The following is a 17,013-nucleotide window of genomic DNA, read 5'->3' as shown; positions in this document are numbered from 1 at the left end:
ACATCGATTTAAGCGTCCTAATAGCACGTTCTGCAATACTTGCTTTTAAATTTGGAAAAGAGCTGTAATGATTGATATGATAGTGTTCAGTTAACCGTTTAAAATGTAAATTGTAAAATTCCGTTCCATTGTCAGTTTGTAAATTTTTTGGAATTGTGTCCAATTGTTGCAAAATTTTCTTCATGCCGCTACTGATTTCTAAACCTGTTTTCTTTTTAATCGGTATCGCCCACATGTACTTGCTAAAAGCATTAACAACAACTAGAATATAGTTGTATCCTTTATTGATTTTAGCATAGGAAGTCATAATCGCCAAATCAGCCTGTAAAAGATCATGGAGACCTTTAACAATAACCCGTCGTCGCTTATAATTTATCCTAGCAGGCTTATGCAATTCGGCAACTATTTCAGCTTTAGACATTTTTTATTAGTGGACACTGTAACAACAGTTCAATGCAAATGGTGGATGGATTGCTTATCTTGAACGCTAATATATCCCCTTTTTCAATTGACATTCCAGTCAACTGACTAAATTTATAAGCTTTATTATTTAGCAATACATCTCCGTCAGCTGAATAAATAGTAAGACTTTCAATTTTGCCATTTAAAGGAAATGTAAAAGATGAAAGTCCGTTATCTAGTATATAATGCTCCTTATTCAAACTTGGTTTCTTTTCTCCTCTTATACGAATCAAATGTTTAACGTGATAATCAAAAGTCTCGCAAATATAAAATGCTGAATTAAAGCGAGGAGTATCTGATGAAGATACAATATCATTTTCAGAAAAAGTGCAATTGCTTGAATTAAGGTAGTGTTGATTAAACTTGTTGAGCGGCATAATAAAACTGTAAATCAAACAATTAGTTTGAGATATTTATACGCTTATTCAATTTTCTGTAATGGACAAAGAAGTACAAGTTCCAAAAATATTTTATCTGAGTGAAAGCCAGAATTGGGTGGCAAAAATTGATTAGGAAGCAAAAATTGGAGACTATCGCCTTCATTTACATCATACTTTTTGCGTATATCAAGTTCTTGAACTATATTTTTATTTTTATTTTTATAAATAAGTTTGTACGATTCTGGAAACAAGCTAATATTTGTGATAGTGCCACTTACCCTAAACGTGTAAGTAATAGTGTTATTATCTAACACAAAATGAGCTTTATCAACAAGGGAATTTTTAATACCTCGAATGGTAATGATACAGGTACTATAAAAATCACTTGGTGTGCAAATGTAAAAAAAAGAAGAAGAAGAAACAGACGGAGAAGCCGAAACAGTTTCGTTGTCAAAAGTACAACTTGTAGACGTAAGGTAATGTTGGTTGAACTTGTTAAGAGGCATTGTGTTAATAAAAAATATTGATCGAAAACCGCATATTTATGTAATAATTCCACCTTCACGTAGTTCTTCTAGAATAGAAACCATCTCGTTATTATGACCAGTATTTCCGGCATTTTGAGAAGCTATTAGTAATCTTAACCTATCAACAAGTTCATTATAATCATCAAAATATTTATAGTCAATGGGATTTGTATCATAAGACATTAGTGTCATTTTTCCTCCTTTTTTGGTCGCCATTTTTCGAGTAAGTACACCAGTTATAAGGGAAGATGGAATGGAACCAGATCTAGGACGTGTATAAACATGTAATTGTGGTTTAACGATAAAAAGCCATTTGTCTTTTATATCACTGGAAAATTTGCGAACTGGTAGGTCCTCCTTATTTTCTCTTCTATATGCATTGGTTCGCTTTATAATATCTATATAATTAGTAAGATCTTGTTTTGTATACGAAACGGGATTCTTCAAAAATAGCAACTCATAAAGTCCGACAGTACCTCGATAATTAACTTTTTTTATCTTTAAATTAGCTCCATGAAACTCAACGTCTGAATCTCCAATATAAAATTTATCCTCAATAGGATTATGAAAAATTCCTAATATATGATCGTACTTGTTGGAAGTATCCCGCACAAGTCCCTCGATAAACTCTCGAGGAAGTGGAGATGTAAATTGTTCGAAATATTCACGAAGAACATTTGGGTTGTTGATTGTTTGATAAAATTGAGATAGAGTATCGTCTATAAATTGATCCTCTCGAGTTCTATCTGGTAACTCTCCACTTTCATTTCTTGTTTCGTATGTTGTTTCGTTTCCGATAAACTGAGTGGGTTCTAGTTGAGTGCTATTATATTCTGGAGGTGATACAAATGACAATTGTCCGAAAGTCGAAGGACTTTTTTTAATAGGACTTATTTTATCAGATAAGTTAAGATATTGTTTTTTAGATATATCTTCTGGTTTAATAAATGGATTTTTTATTGATTTGTCGCCCAATGCTGTTACTAATTCCTGGATAGGTTTAGTAAGGGGTGCGTAGGATTTTTCCAATTCCACTTGCGATTTGTCGTCACCACTTTTTAAAAGTCTAAATTTACGCTTAATGGCTCGACGTGATTTTACGAGTTGTTTTCCCAGTTGATCGTTCATGATGTAATAAACTTTAAAATACTGTTAGGGCTTTATATAGCAATCAAACCCTTTTCTATATCTACCGCAAGAAACATCACAATCTTTATCGATTACAAGAAATCCAAATTTTTTATCCCAACATGAAGATGTCATATCTTTAAACTGTTGCCAAGTCATATGGATATTGGCGTGTTCTAAATATATGTGTTTTAAATTGGTAGTATCTTGTGGAAAAATTATTAAAAGATTGGCGTTATCGCGAATTAGCTGTTTTGGAATTACCGAGTATGTCTGACAAAGATAAAAACAATCTGTATGTTTATGCCGACCAAAACTAAAATAACTACGTATAATGTTTTGATCACAAGAAGCGACGTCGTCAAATATAATAACTGAGTTGTTTTTAATATTTTCCGGATGTGGTATATCTTCAGCGTTGCTGTACTCTTGATATCCAATTTCTAGCAATGGTTCAAGTACTGATCGTAGATACTGATATTTTGCTTGTTGTAATGATTTGGAATACAGGTAGACATTTTCAAATTTTAATCCGTTAGGATGCTCCAGTAATGCTAATAGCACGTTAGTTTTTCCCGACCCACTCGGACCTACAATAAGTGCTCTTTTCGAATCTCCTCCAAAGATGGGACCATGTTTTCCTACAGTAGGTATAGTTCCTAAATCATAGTTAAGTACGGGCAGGGATACTTTTTGTCGTTCGATCTTCATGACTTACAATGAAGGTATAAAAGGTGTGCGAGTATATATAAAGAATCACATACTCATGAAAACTGTCAGAGCTTCACGAAAACGCACAGGAAAAGGTCTGATAAATAGCTTGATTAACAAGCTACCTTTTGAACTTCATATTCGAGGCGGCTATTCTTATTACGGACGTTAGTATTACTTTTTATCTATTTAGATTAAAACGATTTCTAACTTTGTTGTTATTTTAGCTGGAACCAAATTAAAAGAACGACTCGCACGAAGAGATCCTGGGATTAATCCTTTGGACGAAGCGTGCAAGGAACACGATATAGCCTACTCCTTAAACTAAGACATTGGTGATCGTCACAGAGCTGATCAAATTTTGGAACATAAAGCGTGGGAAAGGGTAAAGTCCAGGGACGCTAAGTTAGGGGAAAAGGTCGCTGCTTATTTCGTAACTAACGTAATGAAAGGCAAACGCAAACTTGGAATGGGTCTCAAAAAAAGACCTAAAAAACGAGTTATTCGTGCACCAAAAAAAGGTGGATTTCTTCCACTACTCTTACCAATATTGGGAGCACTCGCTGGTTTGGGTGGGGGAGTTGCGGGCATCGTAAAAAATGCAAATGATATCAAGGCAAGCCGTAAACAACTTGAAGAACAACGTAGGCACAATATGGCAATGGAACAAAATCAAAAGACAGGCTCCGGGTATTACTTAAAGCCATATAAGGGCTACGGAATGAAGAAAGTAGTAACAAAGAAACGATCAAAGCTAGGTAAGGGTTTTTACCTAAAACCTTTTTTAAAAAACTCCCGGTAAGGTTACCTGACAAAATTATGACCAATGTTGATCTTCTCAAATATGTAAAAAAGCTTGAAATTCCTAATTTTTGTGGAATATATATGCGTGATTCATTGCCGAAAAAAATAAATGAATATGAATCAGCTATTATTAACCTTGACAAACAATCTGGAAAAGGTACACATTGGACCGCTTATACGAAAAATACAGATTTAATTACGTACTTTGACAGCTATGGTAACTTAGCTCCTCCTATAGAGCTTGTTAAATATTTTCAAAGTAACGGTAGGGTAAACATCAAATATAATTATGAATCAGTACAACCCTTTAACTCTTACCACTGCGGACAGTATTGTCTGAAATTCTTATATAATCAGTACTATTAAAAAGTTTCATTTTATCATCAACCTTTATTGTGAAATGTCGTGTACATTTACGTTAAGCGGTGCATCTTCAATTTTAAGTGCACAATTTAATCCACCCATATATTTAGAGGAAAATTCGGAATATGAAATGGGATTATCAAATTTTGAAACATTTAATACTATCCCTAATGTAGACAAAACTAATAACATGCTCGTTTGGGGTGCCGAGAATAAATTTAAATATAAAATTCCCACAGGAGCTTACGAAATGAACGACCTTATAAAAATAATTAAAAATAAGTTTATTGAAGGTAATGAAACAATAATTCATATTACTGGAGATCCCATAACTTCACTAATTTCCTTGAAAAGTAACGATTGGATTGATTTTAGTGTAGATAATTCAATAGGATCTTTACTGGGATTTCCAAAAATAAAACTTGAACCTAACAAAGAACATACATCTTCAGTTCCAGTTAATATCTTGAAAGTAAACACAATTCTCTTGGATTGCAATATAGCCACTGGTTCCTTTTTAAATTCCGATCCTGTTCATATTATTCACGAGTTCTTTCCGACCGTTCCGAGTGGCTATAAAATAGTTGAACAACCTGTTACTATATTGTATTTTCCCGTTAGTGTTAAAACTATTAACAACATAACTGTCCAAGTTTTGGATCAAACAGGTGAATTGATCAATTTTCGAGGTGAAACAATTACCGTACGTCTACATTTGCGAAAAATTCAATAGCAAATATGGTATTGCATTTTTACAAAACTGCTGCTTTTCCGAAACATTTACAAAACTATAAAAGACGACAACGCAACAAAAAACATTACAGTTCTTCGACAGCGCGGCCCAAACTGCTAACCGTACGCAATCGTAACTTTTTGAAAGCGCTTGTTGGGAATATTTGAAGATTTTACAAAAATTATTATGGGAATGAGACAAGAATTGGTACTGATTCGAGATAAAGATGACATAGACGCAGTATTATCAACAGATGAGACAGAACATCCAAAGATAAAGCTGTTAAAGCTATCATGGCATGTTCCTCACGTTACTCCTTCGATTTCTCAACAGATTATATTAAATAAAATCCTCAATAGTAATAATGAGCTACCCATTAAATTTAGAAGCTGGGAGCTAATCGAATACCCTGCTTTACCAAATTCCACGAGACATACGTGGCCTGTCAAAACATCTACTAAATTAGAAAGCCCGAGGCATGTTATTATTGCATTACAAGACGGAAGAAAAGGAAATTTGTTAAAGGACCTGAGTCAATTTGATCATTGTAACCTGAGAAATATTCGTGTTTTTCTAAATTCTAACAGATATCCGTACAATGATCTGGAGCTAGATTTTGACAGTAACCGCTTTGCTACTTTATATGAAATGTTTGCAAATTTTCAAGAATCTTATTATCATCTAACAAGTAATCAACCATTATTAACTCCACAAGAATTTAAGGAAAAAGCACCCATAGTACATATCGATTGCTCTCGTCAGCCTGAAGTTCTTCAAAGTGGATCTGTTACTCTGAGAATTGAATTTGAAACTACTAAGCCAATAGGTACTAATATCTCAGCGTACTGTCTCATTTTACATGAGAAAGAATTTTATTACAACCCGCTAACAAAGATTGTAAGACAAGTATAATCATTTTTCTCAATTATCGAAAGTCACTAACAGACTTTTAGAGACAAGTATAAACTTTTTTTTTTATTTTTCGAAAGTCACTAACAGACATACAGACTTTACAAACAAACATATATACATTTTTCCTTTTTCTTTTCTGATTGAAATTTTTTTAATGAATTCATACACAAATAATAATAAGTTATTCCCAAATTTACGACATCTTCTCTGTTATTTTAATTTTGTTAAATTAGTCTCTTTTAAAGAACGATTGCGTAAGCAGCATCTCCAAAAATTGAAAATTCTTAAACAAGACCTACAAATATATCTCAATTACAAAACAACTATACGTCAGTTACGACAACTTCAAATATGCGAGTAGTCGTTGACGTTCAGGGCTTTACAATAGGTAAGAAAAAGTTTTTTCCTAAGGAATTGGCCATATACGATGGAAAACAAGCAGCCCATTATATTTTTCGACCTCCTTTTGCAAAAAAACTATTAGACTTGGAGGATTTCCGGAAAGCCAATTGGTTATCGAGCAACTACCATTTTTTACAATGGGAAAACGGTTTCACACCAATGTTTCAGTTTTCCAATATTTTACATTTTCACACAAAAAAACGCTTCAGTCGTAATGGTTAAAGGAAAAGAAAAAGCTGAATACATTAGGACCTACTTGAAAGATAAAGTATATGAATTGGAAGAAACTCCTAGTCTCCAAATGTCTTTGCCGAAATGTATGGGGCATACCAACAATTTATGTATGTGTGCTTTAACTAATGTATATTATTTGTTCGATACGTTTGTTATGCAATAAATTGTTGAAAAAAAAATAACATGTTTTATTTATTTCCCCACCCTTTCTGTATCATATAAAGGCAAATATTTTTTATAAATTTTATTAGTATTCACGATGTGTGATAAAGAAAGAGGTTACGATATAGCTGGCTTTTATCACAATGATTTTAACACAACTAGTTTAACTAATTTCTATTATAGATTATCGACGTTTAAAAACTGGAAAGGACTGATATCGGCCATTGAGTTGGCTGCATATGGCTTTTATTTTTTACAACTACAAGATATTGTAAAATGTTTTCATTGTAATGTAGAAATTTATAGATGGATGACAAATGATGACATTTATAAGGAACATATAAAATTCAGTCCTAATTGTACGTTTGCATCGAATATACACAATCTTTTCCATAAAAACAACAGAACGGAAACTAGTGACAACAAAATAAATCAAAAACGTGGTGAAAAAAACAATAAAAATAACAAAACGGAAACTAGTGACAGCAAAACAATCGAGAAACGTGAAAAAAATAAAATGGACTATAAGTGCATTTTTCTAAATGTATTAATCATTTTGATCCATTCAAGCATAATTTTTACACTCAACTCTCTATATAAATAGAAGAAAATAGATAATTTTTTTTAGTGATATGGAAAATGTTGGATGTACAATATATACTTTTAACTGCAGTCATAAACAATACGCTATTTCTTTCTCACCCGTTTAATACTCAAGAAGTCTGGATCTGTTTTGTAGAGATGTGTAGTTCACCATCGAAATAGTTCAAATGAACGATTCTTTCAACTGAACTAATTGAACTAGTTCATTAATTTTCATAGAACTAGTTCACTGCGAACGATTTGCATTATAAATTGTGTCTCAACTTTTGAATGAGATCATATATTTATTATTTTGTGAATGGGATGGACTGACTAGTTTAAAAAAAGAAGTGCCGATTAGCCTCAGATAACAGATCATAATTCTTATGAACGTGACAATAACATAAACAGTCTTATGTTAATATCATAATGGTTCGGATCTTATGCCCATACATTGGCTTGAACGTTGACATGCTGTTGTTTCTCGTATTGTAATTTTTAAATAACAATTTTAAGTTGTGGTTAAAATGATTGATGCATCTACATAAAATATAATTTTATGTAAAAGTGAGAATGAAAATGTGTTATTTAATGTTCCTAGAAAATTCACTAATTTTTTTTGTAAGGTTCTTTTAGAAATAACCTAATATAGATACCTCTGAGTTTAAATATTGGTAAATATAAAAATAAATCATACGTGAACCATATCTATATTTAAAATGGTTAATAAAAAACAGATCTTAATAATTTTTTGCAAATAAAAAAAATGTTATTTGCAAAACATTTGAGAAATAAATTTAAAACATTTAAACCTAAACATACGATCGAAAGAAATAGTTCCGAACCCGAACTACTTGTACGGTAGTGAAAGAGTGAAAGACTGACTGAAAACCGAAGAAAACGCTCGGCCGGCGCCGAACTTGTGTGATGATAAGACGAGACATCTGGCAACCAGTTATGTTAGGGTTTGATTTCGATTTCGCTCCTACAAATACAAATAGTTCTTTCGCGAACTAGTTCACTGAACTAGTTCATTTTTGTGAAATAGTTCGCTTGAACTAGTTCGTCTAAAAGAACTAATAAGCACACCTCTACTGTTTTGACCACGGAAATCATTATGAAACCTGCTCTAACTGGACAAAAATGACTATATACGTTCCAAATATTTCACTAACTCTGAACGCAACAATACCACAAGATAGTATAAACTTTAAACTTAAATTTTTAAAGCAACATGGAAAAATAGTTGAGACTTTGTGGACCAAAATCATAAATTGCGAATCTGGGACAAATCAGCAGTGTACTAGTTTGATCTTGTATTATATCGCAGTTTGCCTAACAATAATGATTGCAGGAATTATATTTAATTTATGGAGGAGAATGCGGGAAAAGTCACAACAATTGGAAATAAAACAAGGTCGATGTGCGAAATAAATTAGAAAAAGTTGAATCCCAAGTAGAGCTGTAGCAGTATTCATTTTGGCAATATTTGTTTATTTATTTTATATAAAATGTATATTTTATTAAAATTAAATAAAACATTATGTTTTTTATTTATTTTCGGACTAAAAATACTATTTTTTCCTTTATTTCTTTGTTTTAGAAATAAGACAGTAATTTGCAACGAAACATGAGAACATAAAACAGTAATAAAATACCTACAAATTTCTAAATGTAAATTTTGTTTATCAGTGTAAATTATAGTAATTACATAATATATAAAAAATGATTTTACTTACCAGATTAGTTGTTCTTTTCTATTGTGGTTTAAAGACAAAATAAAATGATTTTTTTTTATTTGTGTACCTATTTATATACAGTTAAGGATGTTAATATGAATGTGATTTGCATACGAATGACTTAGAATTATTATACAATATAATTAAATATTTAAAAATTTATCGACATAATGTTCTTATAATATTATGCAGATTAAAATGTCATCTTTTTCAACATTTGTTTATGGACTTGTTTCCCCAATAAACAAGTCAATTTATAATGACTTTCTTTGTTAATACTCTTAAAGGTTAATATTCTTAATAATAATTTATTCAAAAATTATTGATCTAATCAAATAATGCAAATATTTATTTTTGCAATATTTAATGAATAATAAATTAATGGACTTGTTTCTCTCCGGTTTCAAGTAAAAATTCTTAATAACATTTTTGTTAAAGCAGGTACGTATTTGGATATTTAGTAAATATTTAATCACAACTAAATTATATTATTGGTTTTGTTTAATACCAGGTAAATTATTAACAATAATTTATACAAAATTATTGGTCTGGACATTTTAAAGCAAATATGTACTTGTACAGTAAATATTTAATCACAACTAAATATTATTATTAGTAGTATATACAACAGCCTACTTTTCATCAATAAAACAATTCTTTTCGAACCTAAACTGTGTGATTCTAAGAAAACTAGTATACTGATATACATACATACATTTTAAAACAATAAAAAAATAGAATTATATTTCTTTTCTATTTTTTACATACATACACACACACACACACACATACATACATACATACATACATACATACACCCAGAACGGTCGGGTATATCATTCGTGATTCAAAACCCACATAATATTCAGAAATTTGGTCCAAACCTACTGCCAACCCCCAGAATAACACCCACAGGACCTTTTAGATACTCCAAGAACTACTAATACTCCCCTATATAACAATCATGATCCACAGTCCCCCCATTAAAGCCAAACATTATGATTTCATAGCCCCCCATCAACTTCCCAACGCTGATCCACAAACCCCCTTCAGACTACACGATCAAGGATTTTTTGCCTGTACCACGCTATTTCGCTGTATTCTTGATTCCAAAATCCCCCTTAGCTATCTACTATCTTCTCTAAATCTGAAACTGCATCCTACTGCATTCCCAAATTTAAAATAAAAAACCAACTTCCAGAGGAAAATACTGGTGGGATTTAGAATGCGAGGAAGCAGTCAGAAGAAGATGGGAAAGTTTTTGTATATTCAAAGATCATCCAAACCAAGAAAACTTACTTAAGTATAAAAAAGATGATGCCCACGTGAAGAAGATCACTCAACAAGCTAAAAGAAATAGCTGGAGAGATTATGTCAGGTCCTTAAATAGGTCGGTCCCTATTAAAGATGTATGTTCAAAAGTTAATAGACTAAAAAATAGAAAAACTAAGAACAAAGTCCCTATAATACTATCGGAAGCTTCATGGATAGAAGAGTTCCATCAAAATATCACTCCACTGTCTGCAGAATTAGTAATTCCTGACCTACAAGTGACTGCGCAATACGACTATCCAGAACTAATCCGCTTCTTAATCAAACCATTTACTGGCACTGAACTTTACTTTTCGTTAAGGAAATATTCAAATTCAGTACCAGGTGCTGATGAAATCCATTACTCGATGCTATCAAATCTTTCAAAAATTGGTAAGACTGTGCTTCTGAATATATACAATGAAATTTGGTCACGCCGCATAAAGATTCCTGACGATTGGCGCGTTTATACTATTCTCCCGATCTTAAAACCCGGAAAATCGTTAAATAATTGTGATTCTTACCGTCCAATAGGACTGGCTTCATGTATACTTAAAACATATGAGAGACTAATTAAAAACCGTTTGGAATTTTGGTTAGAAAAGAACGACCTATTACCAAAAACTCAGTTTGGTTTTAGAAAAGGTAAATCCACACAAGAAAGCCTGAGTCACTTATTGATAGACATTTATGGTTCGTTTACTTATAAGAAAGCAGTTAGTGCTTTGTTTTTAGATATAAAAGGGGCTTATGACAATGTTAATCTCCACATTCTATATGCGAAAATGTTGGAAATAGGAATACCTGAAACTGTAACATGGAATATCATTAATTTGTATATAAATCGATCAGTACACGTTAGATTAAATGGAGATAAGTCTAACACACGGTACACATCTTTGGGACTACCACAAGGTAGCATCTTGAGTCCTCTATTATATATTCTGTATACTGCTGATTTAGAAAATAAACTTCCTCGGCATATAAAAATCTTACAGTATGCTGATGATGTTGAATATTATAAAAAAATGGGCGACGGATAAGAATTTAATAATTTCGGAGAGTAAATCAACCATTGTTACTTTTACCAGAAAACGATATTCTCCTCCAAACCACCTACAATTTGATAATTATAAAATTCATTATAAAACTTCAACAAAATTTCTTGGCATATTCTTAGACTCAAAATTAAATTTTGAGAAAGAACACACAAATTATATATTGCGAAGAACGGAAAACGCAATGAATATCATCAAGACTGTAAGTGTCAGTAACTGGGGAGCTGACCCAAACATCTCAATATTACTATACAGAAATTTAATGAGATTGATCCAAGATTACGGATCTATATTTTATGGCTCAGCATCAAACGCTGTACTCTAAAAAATCGAAAGTATAAAAAATAAAGCACTTAGGTTAAGCACTGGTTATCTTCGTAGTACTCCCATATTGGTCATGGAATGTGAGTTTAATGAACCTCCACTTTCATTACGCAGAGAATTCTTAAGTGAAAAATTTATAGTTAAAGTGGCAGTTAACAATAAACTGTTGTTGAGTAAAATTGTACAACTAACCACTATATACCTAACTCATCATTACTGGGAAAAAAAGAAGCAGCTTTTAGTTGTGGAAAGTTTTCTAAACGTCTCTAGTTACATTGACGACATACACCAAATGGAACAAACCTCATCTCGAAAATTAAACTATGAAGATTATTTATCTCCATTTAACTGCCATTTAAGTAATATTCTTGCCACAGATTTTCTTACTAGAATAGATCACCTTCAGTATGTACAACATCATTGGGGGAGTTATCAAAAACTATATACAGATGGTTCAAAAATGGACGGCAGAGTTGGATATGCTATATTCTACCCCCAAAAAAGTATAAAGATAAACAACAGATTACCTGACAAAATGACAACTTTCACAGCTGAACTCGTAGCAGTCAAAGAAGCCTACAAAATATGTATGAATCAAAAAGAACTAAACTATGTTATATTTACAGACTGCCAAAGCATTGTACATAAACTGAAATATAATTTACATAATTTTTTAGAAAATTATATCATCAGTGACATCATAGCACTGAATAGTGAAGCTTTGAAATCGGGCAAAAATATCATATTGTGCTGGATAAAAGCACATATTGGTATAAAAAACAACGAAATAGTAGATGATCTGGCTAAAAAAGCAGCAATGAAATAATCCACTCTACAAACCTATCAACTTCCTATGGGTGATTTAATATCTGTAATTAGATCTCTTAAACGCACAAAATGGCAGGGACACTACAACAATTCAGACAAAGGCAAATTTTATAAAAGAATCCAACCCACAATTTCCGGCAAGACATGGTTTAAACAAGTTTCCAACAGAGGCTCCATCAAAACTATTTGTAGAATAAGAAGCAATCATTGTATGACTCCAGTATACAAAAGAAAAATAGGACTGACAAATAATAATGAATGTATATGTGGGAAGCTAGCTGATCTACAACATATGCTGTTAGAATGTCCTTTACATTTTATTGAAATATCAAATTTTTTTACCAAGCTAGTTCAAGCTAATGTTCAATTACCTTCTAATCTAACACATCTTTTAGAGTCAAAGAATTTAGATGTATATAAAATTTTATATGGTCATATTAATTGCTTAAAATTAAAGCTCTGACAAAAAAAATAATAAAGAATAAAAAAAATGGAGAACAAAATAAAAAAAAATAAAATAAAAAAAAAGTTACTAAGAAGATCTAAACCTCCGAGGTGTCGAATCGGATTTATGTCTTAGCGTAGTATTAAACAAAAATTAAACAAAATAAAAAAAAAGTAAAAAAATAAGTAAAAAAAAAATAAAAAAAAGATACAAAAAATAAAACAGAGTAAACTAGTAAGTAAGTTTCTAACATTCCATGTCTTAACTGTCAATACAATAGTTTTAAATTTAAATACTAACAATATCTTGTGTAAAGAGAGAACTCAAAACAAATTGACTGGCCAGTTGGTTGTCAAAACCAGTGCCAATAAAACACACACACACACACACACACACACACACACACACACACACACACACAAACACGAATGCACAAGTTTAAATGAATTTACTTACGTTACTTAATTTAACACAAAGATTGTTTTATTGAGTTTGCTTTATACAGTATCGATAAATCTATAGGCCGAAGACAACATGTCAAGAAGAGAATTTTAAATCTGCTAAAAGATGAATGGTCCATACTAAATCATGAAATCACTAAAGGGACATCTCTGAAGAATAAAAGGAGAGGTTGGTGTACACTCACAATTACCTCTGATGCAGTAATAATAGCACAGCCCCACAAAATAAAAAAAAGTGTCTACTACGCATTACGCTAGTGTATTTCGATGTATTTTTGTGCGTATTTGTTAAATATTTACCAGTAGATCCTCAGGAAAGTTTCTTTAGTGGCAAAGAAAGATTTATTGATTTGTAAATTCCGAGCTCGGTATTTAAAATCTCACAGAGAAAAACACCTCAAAAAACGAGAGAGCTTACTAAATCGTTGATAGAAATACAGACTTTACAACCAAAAATCAAAAATTTGTATCATGCACTTCAGCCAGTATATATTTCGATTTATTTGTCTACGCTACTAAAAAACTAGCAAGGTATGATGCAGTTAGAGAAGTTTTTGCTTCTCCTACATATACAATGAACATTCAAACTTCTTTAAAACAATGCTGTGATATCGCCATATTGCTTACTCTGAAACGAAAATATCATATTTCCACGTTGACAACAGCTAACGTAGCGTCAAATTTTAAAACTTTTAAGCAGTTACAGTGTAACAAGAATGAGTATTGTAACAAGAAATTTGACTGTAACAAATATTGATGAAAGAGTGAAATGTAACAAAAATGAGGAATGTGTAGCAAAAATGTGCAGTGTAGAAATAGGGTAAACTCTAAAATGTACCTTTATACACCAACGAACTAATATGTGGAATAACAGAAGATGGAAGAGATTAGATAGAAATAAATTATGTAAAAGAAATAAATAAAGGGTATATATGAATTTTAAAATATAATAAAATTAATGCTGGCTAGCGACTATGCAGGAGAATGACCACTCGACACTCAAAGAGGGATTCGGCCAATTTGCATGCCCTACAGAGACCGTAAGATATAAGAACTAATGACAAGAAAACCACCAAGAAATAAACAGATGAAAGATAAAGTTGCTCTACTGAATGTTTGGGCGCCAGGAAGTTAAATGTTTTCTTCCGAGATATCTTGTATTGCTGAAATATGAAAGATAGGTACTAATTGAAATATTGAATTGTTTTAACCCAACTTTAATAAATACCAATTTTATGTACAGACTATTTTAAACACTTATATATGACCCATCACCTCTTATATACAATTAACTTATCTATCTTTACAGTAAAATCCCAGAATATAATGATAAACAATTTCCCCCCTAACGTACCTATTAATGTTAAATTTTGACAGAGGTTATACTCAATAATTATGTATAAATAATATAAAATAAAATATAAGATAATATAAATATAAAATACTACTCACTAATATAATAGTTTAGTTTTCGTTTAATAAATGTTTAAATTTGAAATGAAATAAAATGAAACTCTCCGGGTATGTGTGCACACGATAACCTGATGAAGAGAGATTCAAGGGAGAGTCAAAATCTCATCCCTTCGTAGACAATAAATAATTTAATTAAATTGTACTGACTATTGTTTTAGGAAAAGTAAATGTAATTATTATTAATGATATAAAAGTTAAAACCTTGAAGAGGACGTAATGTTATTAAAGATATTTAAACAAGAAACAAAAAGATAAAACTAAGTTCTTCCTGCCGGTTTCCGTAGGTTTCCCTGGAAGGTCCTCTGGTGAAGAACTAGTTGCAGGTGGGTAAATTTACTCCAAACCTGGATTCCATATAAAAAAAAGGTACTTTAAACCAAGTCCATTAAATTCTTCTTCATAAAACCCATAAACTTAAAATTCCTCTTCCCCTCGTCTTAATAAATTCTCCATAAAAAAAATAAGTATTCTTCCCTGACTTGCACTGGAATCCGTAAGTAGGCTAAAAAAACAGTTGTGTTACTCCAAGTCCTTTGTTTATACAAGAAAGTAAAGAAAAACCAAGAAAGGTCAACAAGTTGCTTTAAATTGAAATAAAAACTATACTGTTTTCTGTAAAAAATAACCTTGGGATGGTATGACAATGTTTTATAGGATATATTAAATAGATAGGTTTTTCGGAAAGCATGGTCTATATATATTATAGAATAGAAAAAAAAAAAAGAAATATTAGCCGGTTTAAACGGTATGGAATTGAAATAGATAATTGTTGGTTTTCATCTTTGGAAAGAAATAAAGTTTGAGATAATGATAAAATCTAATACTTGTAATATGTTTAGGTATTAATGAAATAAGTGAAATAGGACATATATAAGATAGAATAGGCAGATAGATAGATAAGAATATATATCGAGAGAGGATTAAAATAGATTTGAATTTCACTAACAATAGCGGATGATATGACATGTTTTTACACATAATTTATTTATAACTTTAAGCTTACCGGCTGAGGTGGTCCAAAATTAAAGTACTTTCACAAAAAAACAACTAAATAACAAATGGCTTCTTCCAACACAACAGCTTTTCCACAAAATAAAAAATAAACTTAAACCCAATTCATGAAAATGGCACCTACAGCCGCCTTGAACAAACGATGTTCACTCGACGAAATTCCAGCCACAAGTGGCGATCTGACGGTGCTACGGCTGTCACGACGATGTACTTTCAGAGTCTTAGACAGAGGGCGGGATTTAATGCCAACTTTCGAAAATAAAATTTACTGGAGTTTTAAATATTTGGTTTAAGAATATTTCAAAAATGAATTTAATTTATAATTAAATTAAAGGATTCCAGTGACAAAAAGGTAAATGGTTCTTTAAGTAACGGACTCGTTACATTCCCCTCTTACTTGGAGAAAAAAAATTTTTAAGTGAAAAAAATTTTTTTTTTCTTTTACTTGACTGATTGGTTAGATGTAGGTTAACCAATACTTCAACCATATGTGGAGCAATCAAGAATCGAGAAAAAAAAAATAAACTTATATATAAAAAATTATAGCCATGGCAACAATTTGCCAAGTACAGCTATAAACTATATTAACTCACTAAAATACTTCCAAAACAATCTCTATCGATTCACATGATTATAATTAACCACAGATTATGAGTGATGTAGGAATAAAGAAATGGTTTCATCTAAAGATACCCACATGTAACTAAGTAAAAAGTCACATACTATTTAGAGTAAAGTTAAAGTAAGGTAAAACTCCAACATAGCATAGTATAGACTAGTAATACAAATACTCAATACAAATAATCCAAAATAATGTGAAATCGGACCCTGGTTCCAAAATTGACTCATCAATGGACAACAGATTTATAGAAGAGCATATCCAAGGAATAATCAATCAGGCAAATAGGTGGACCGATACACAATAATAAGTAATAATAAAAATACCAACGTACTTATATAAAA

General features: G+C 31.4%; 1 protein-coding gene across 1 annotated transcript; it reads left to right on the top strand.

Moving 5' to 3' along the window:
• Positions 1 to 5,294: 5,294 nt before the first annotated feature.
• On the top strand, positions 5,295 to 6,020 carry LOC140438762 (uncharacterized). Its single transcript, XM_072528410.1, has one exon. The coding sequence runs from the start codon at positions 5,295 to 5,297 to the stop codon at positions 6,018 to 6,020; it is 726 nt and encodes a 241-aa protein (XP_072384511.1).
• The last annotated feature ends 10,993 nt before the right edge of the window (positions 6,021 to 17,013 follow it).

Source organism: Diabrotica undecimpunctata, chromosome 4, assembly GCF_040954645.1.
Source record: "Diabrotica undecimpunctata isolate CICGRU chromosome 4, icDiaUnde3, whole genome shotgun sequence".
NCBI lineage: Eukaryota > Metazoa > Arthropoda > Insecta > Coleoptera > Chrysomelidae > Diabrotica > Diabrotica undecimpunctata.
Note: the sequence above shows the minus strand (reverse complement) of the source record. Positions and strands in the feature narration are given on the sequence as shown.

Coding starts and splice junctions, on each gene's coding strand:
- LOC140438762 (XM_072528410.1), top strand. CDS start 5,295: ATGGGAATGAGACAAGAATTGGTACTGATTCGAGATAAAGATGACATA.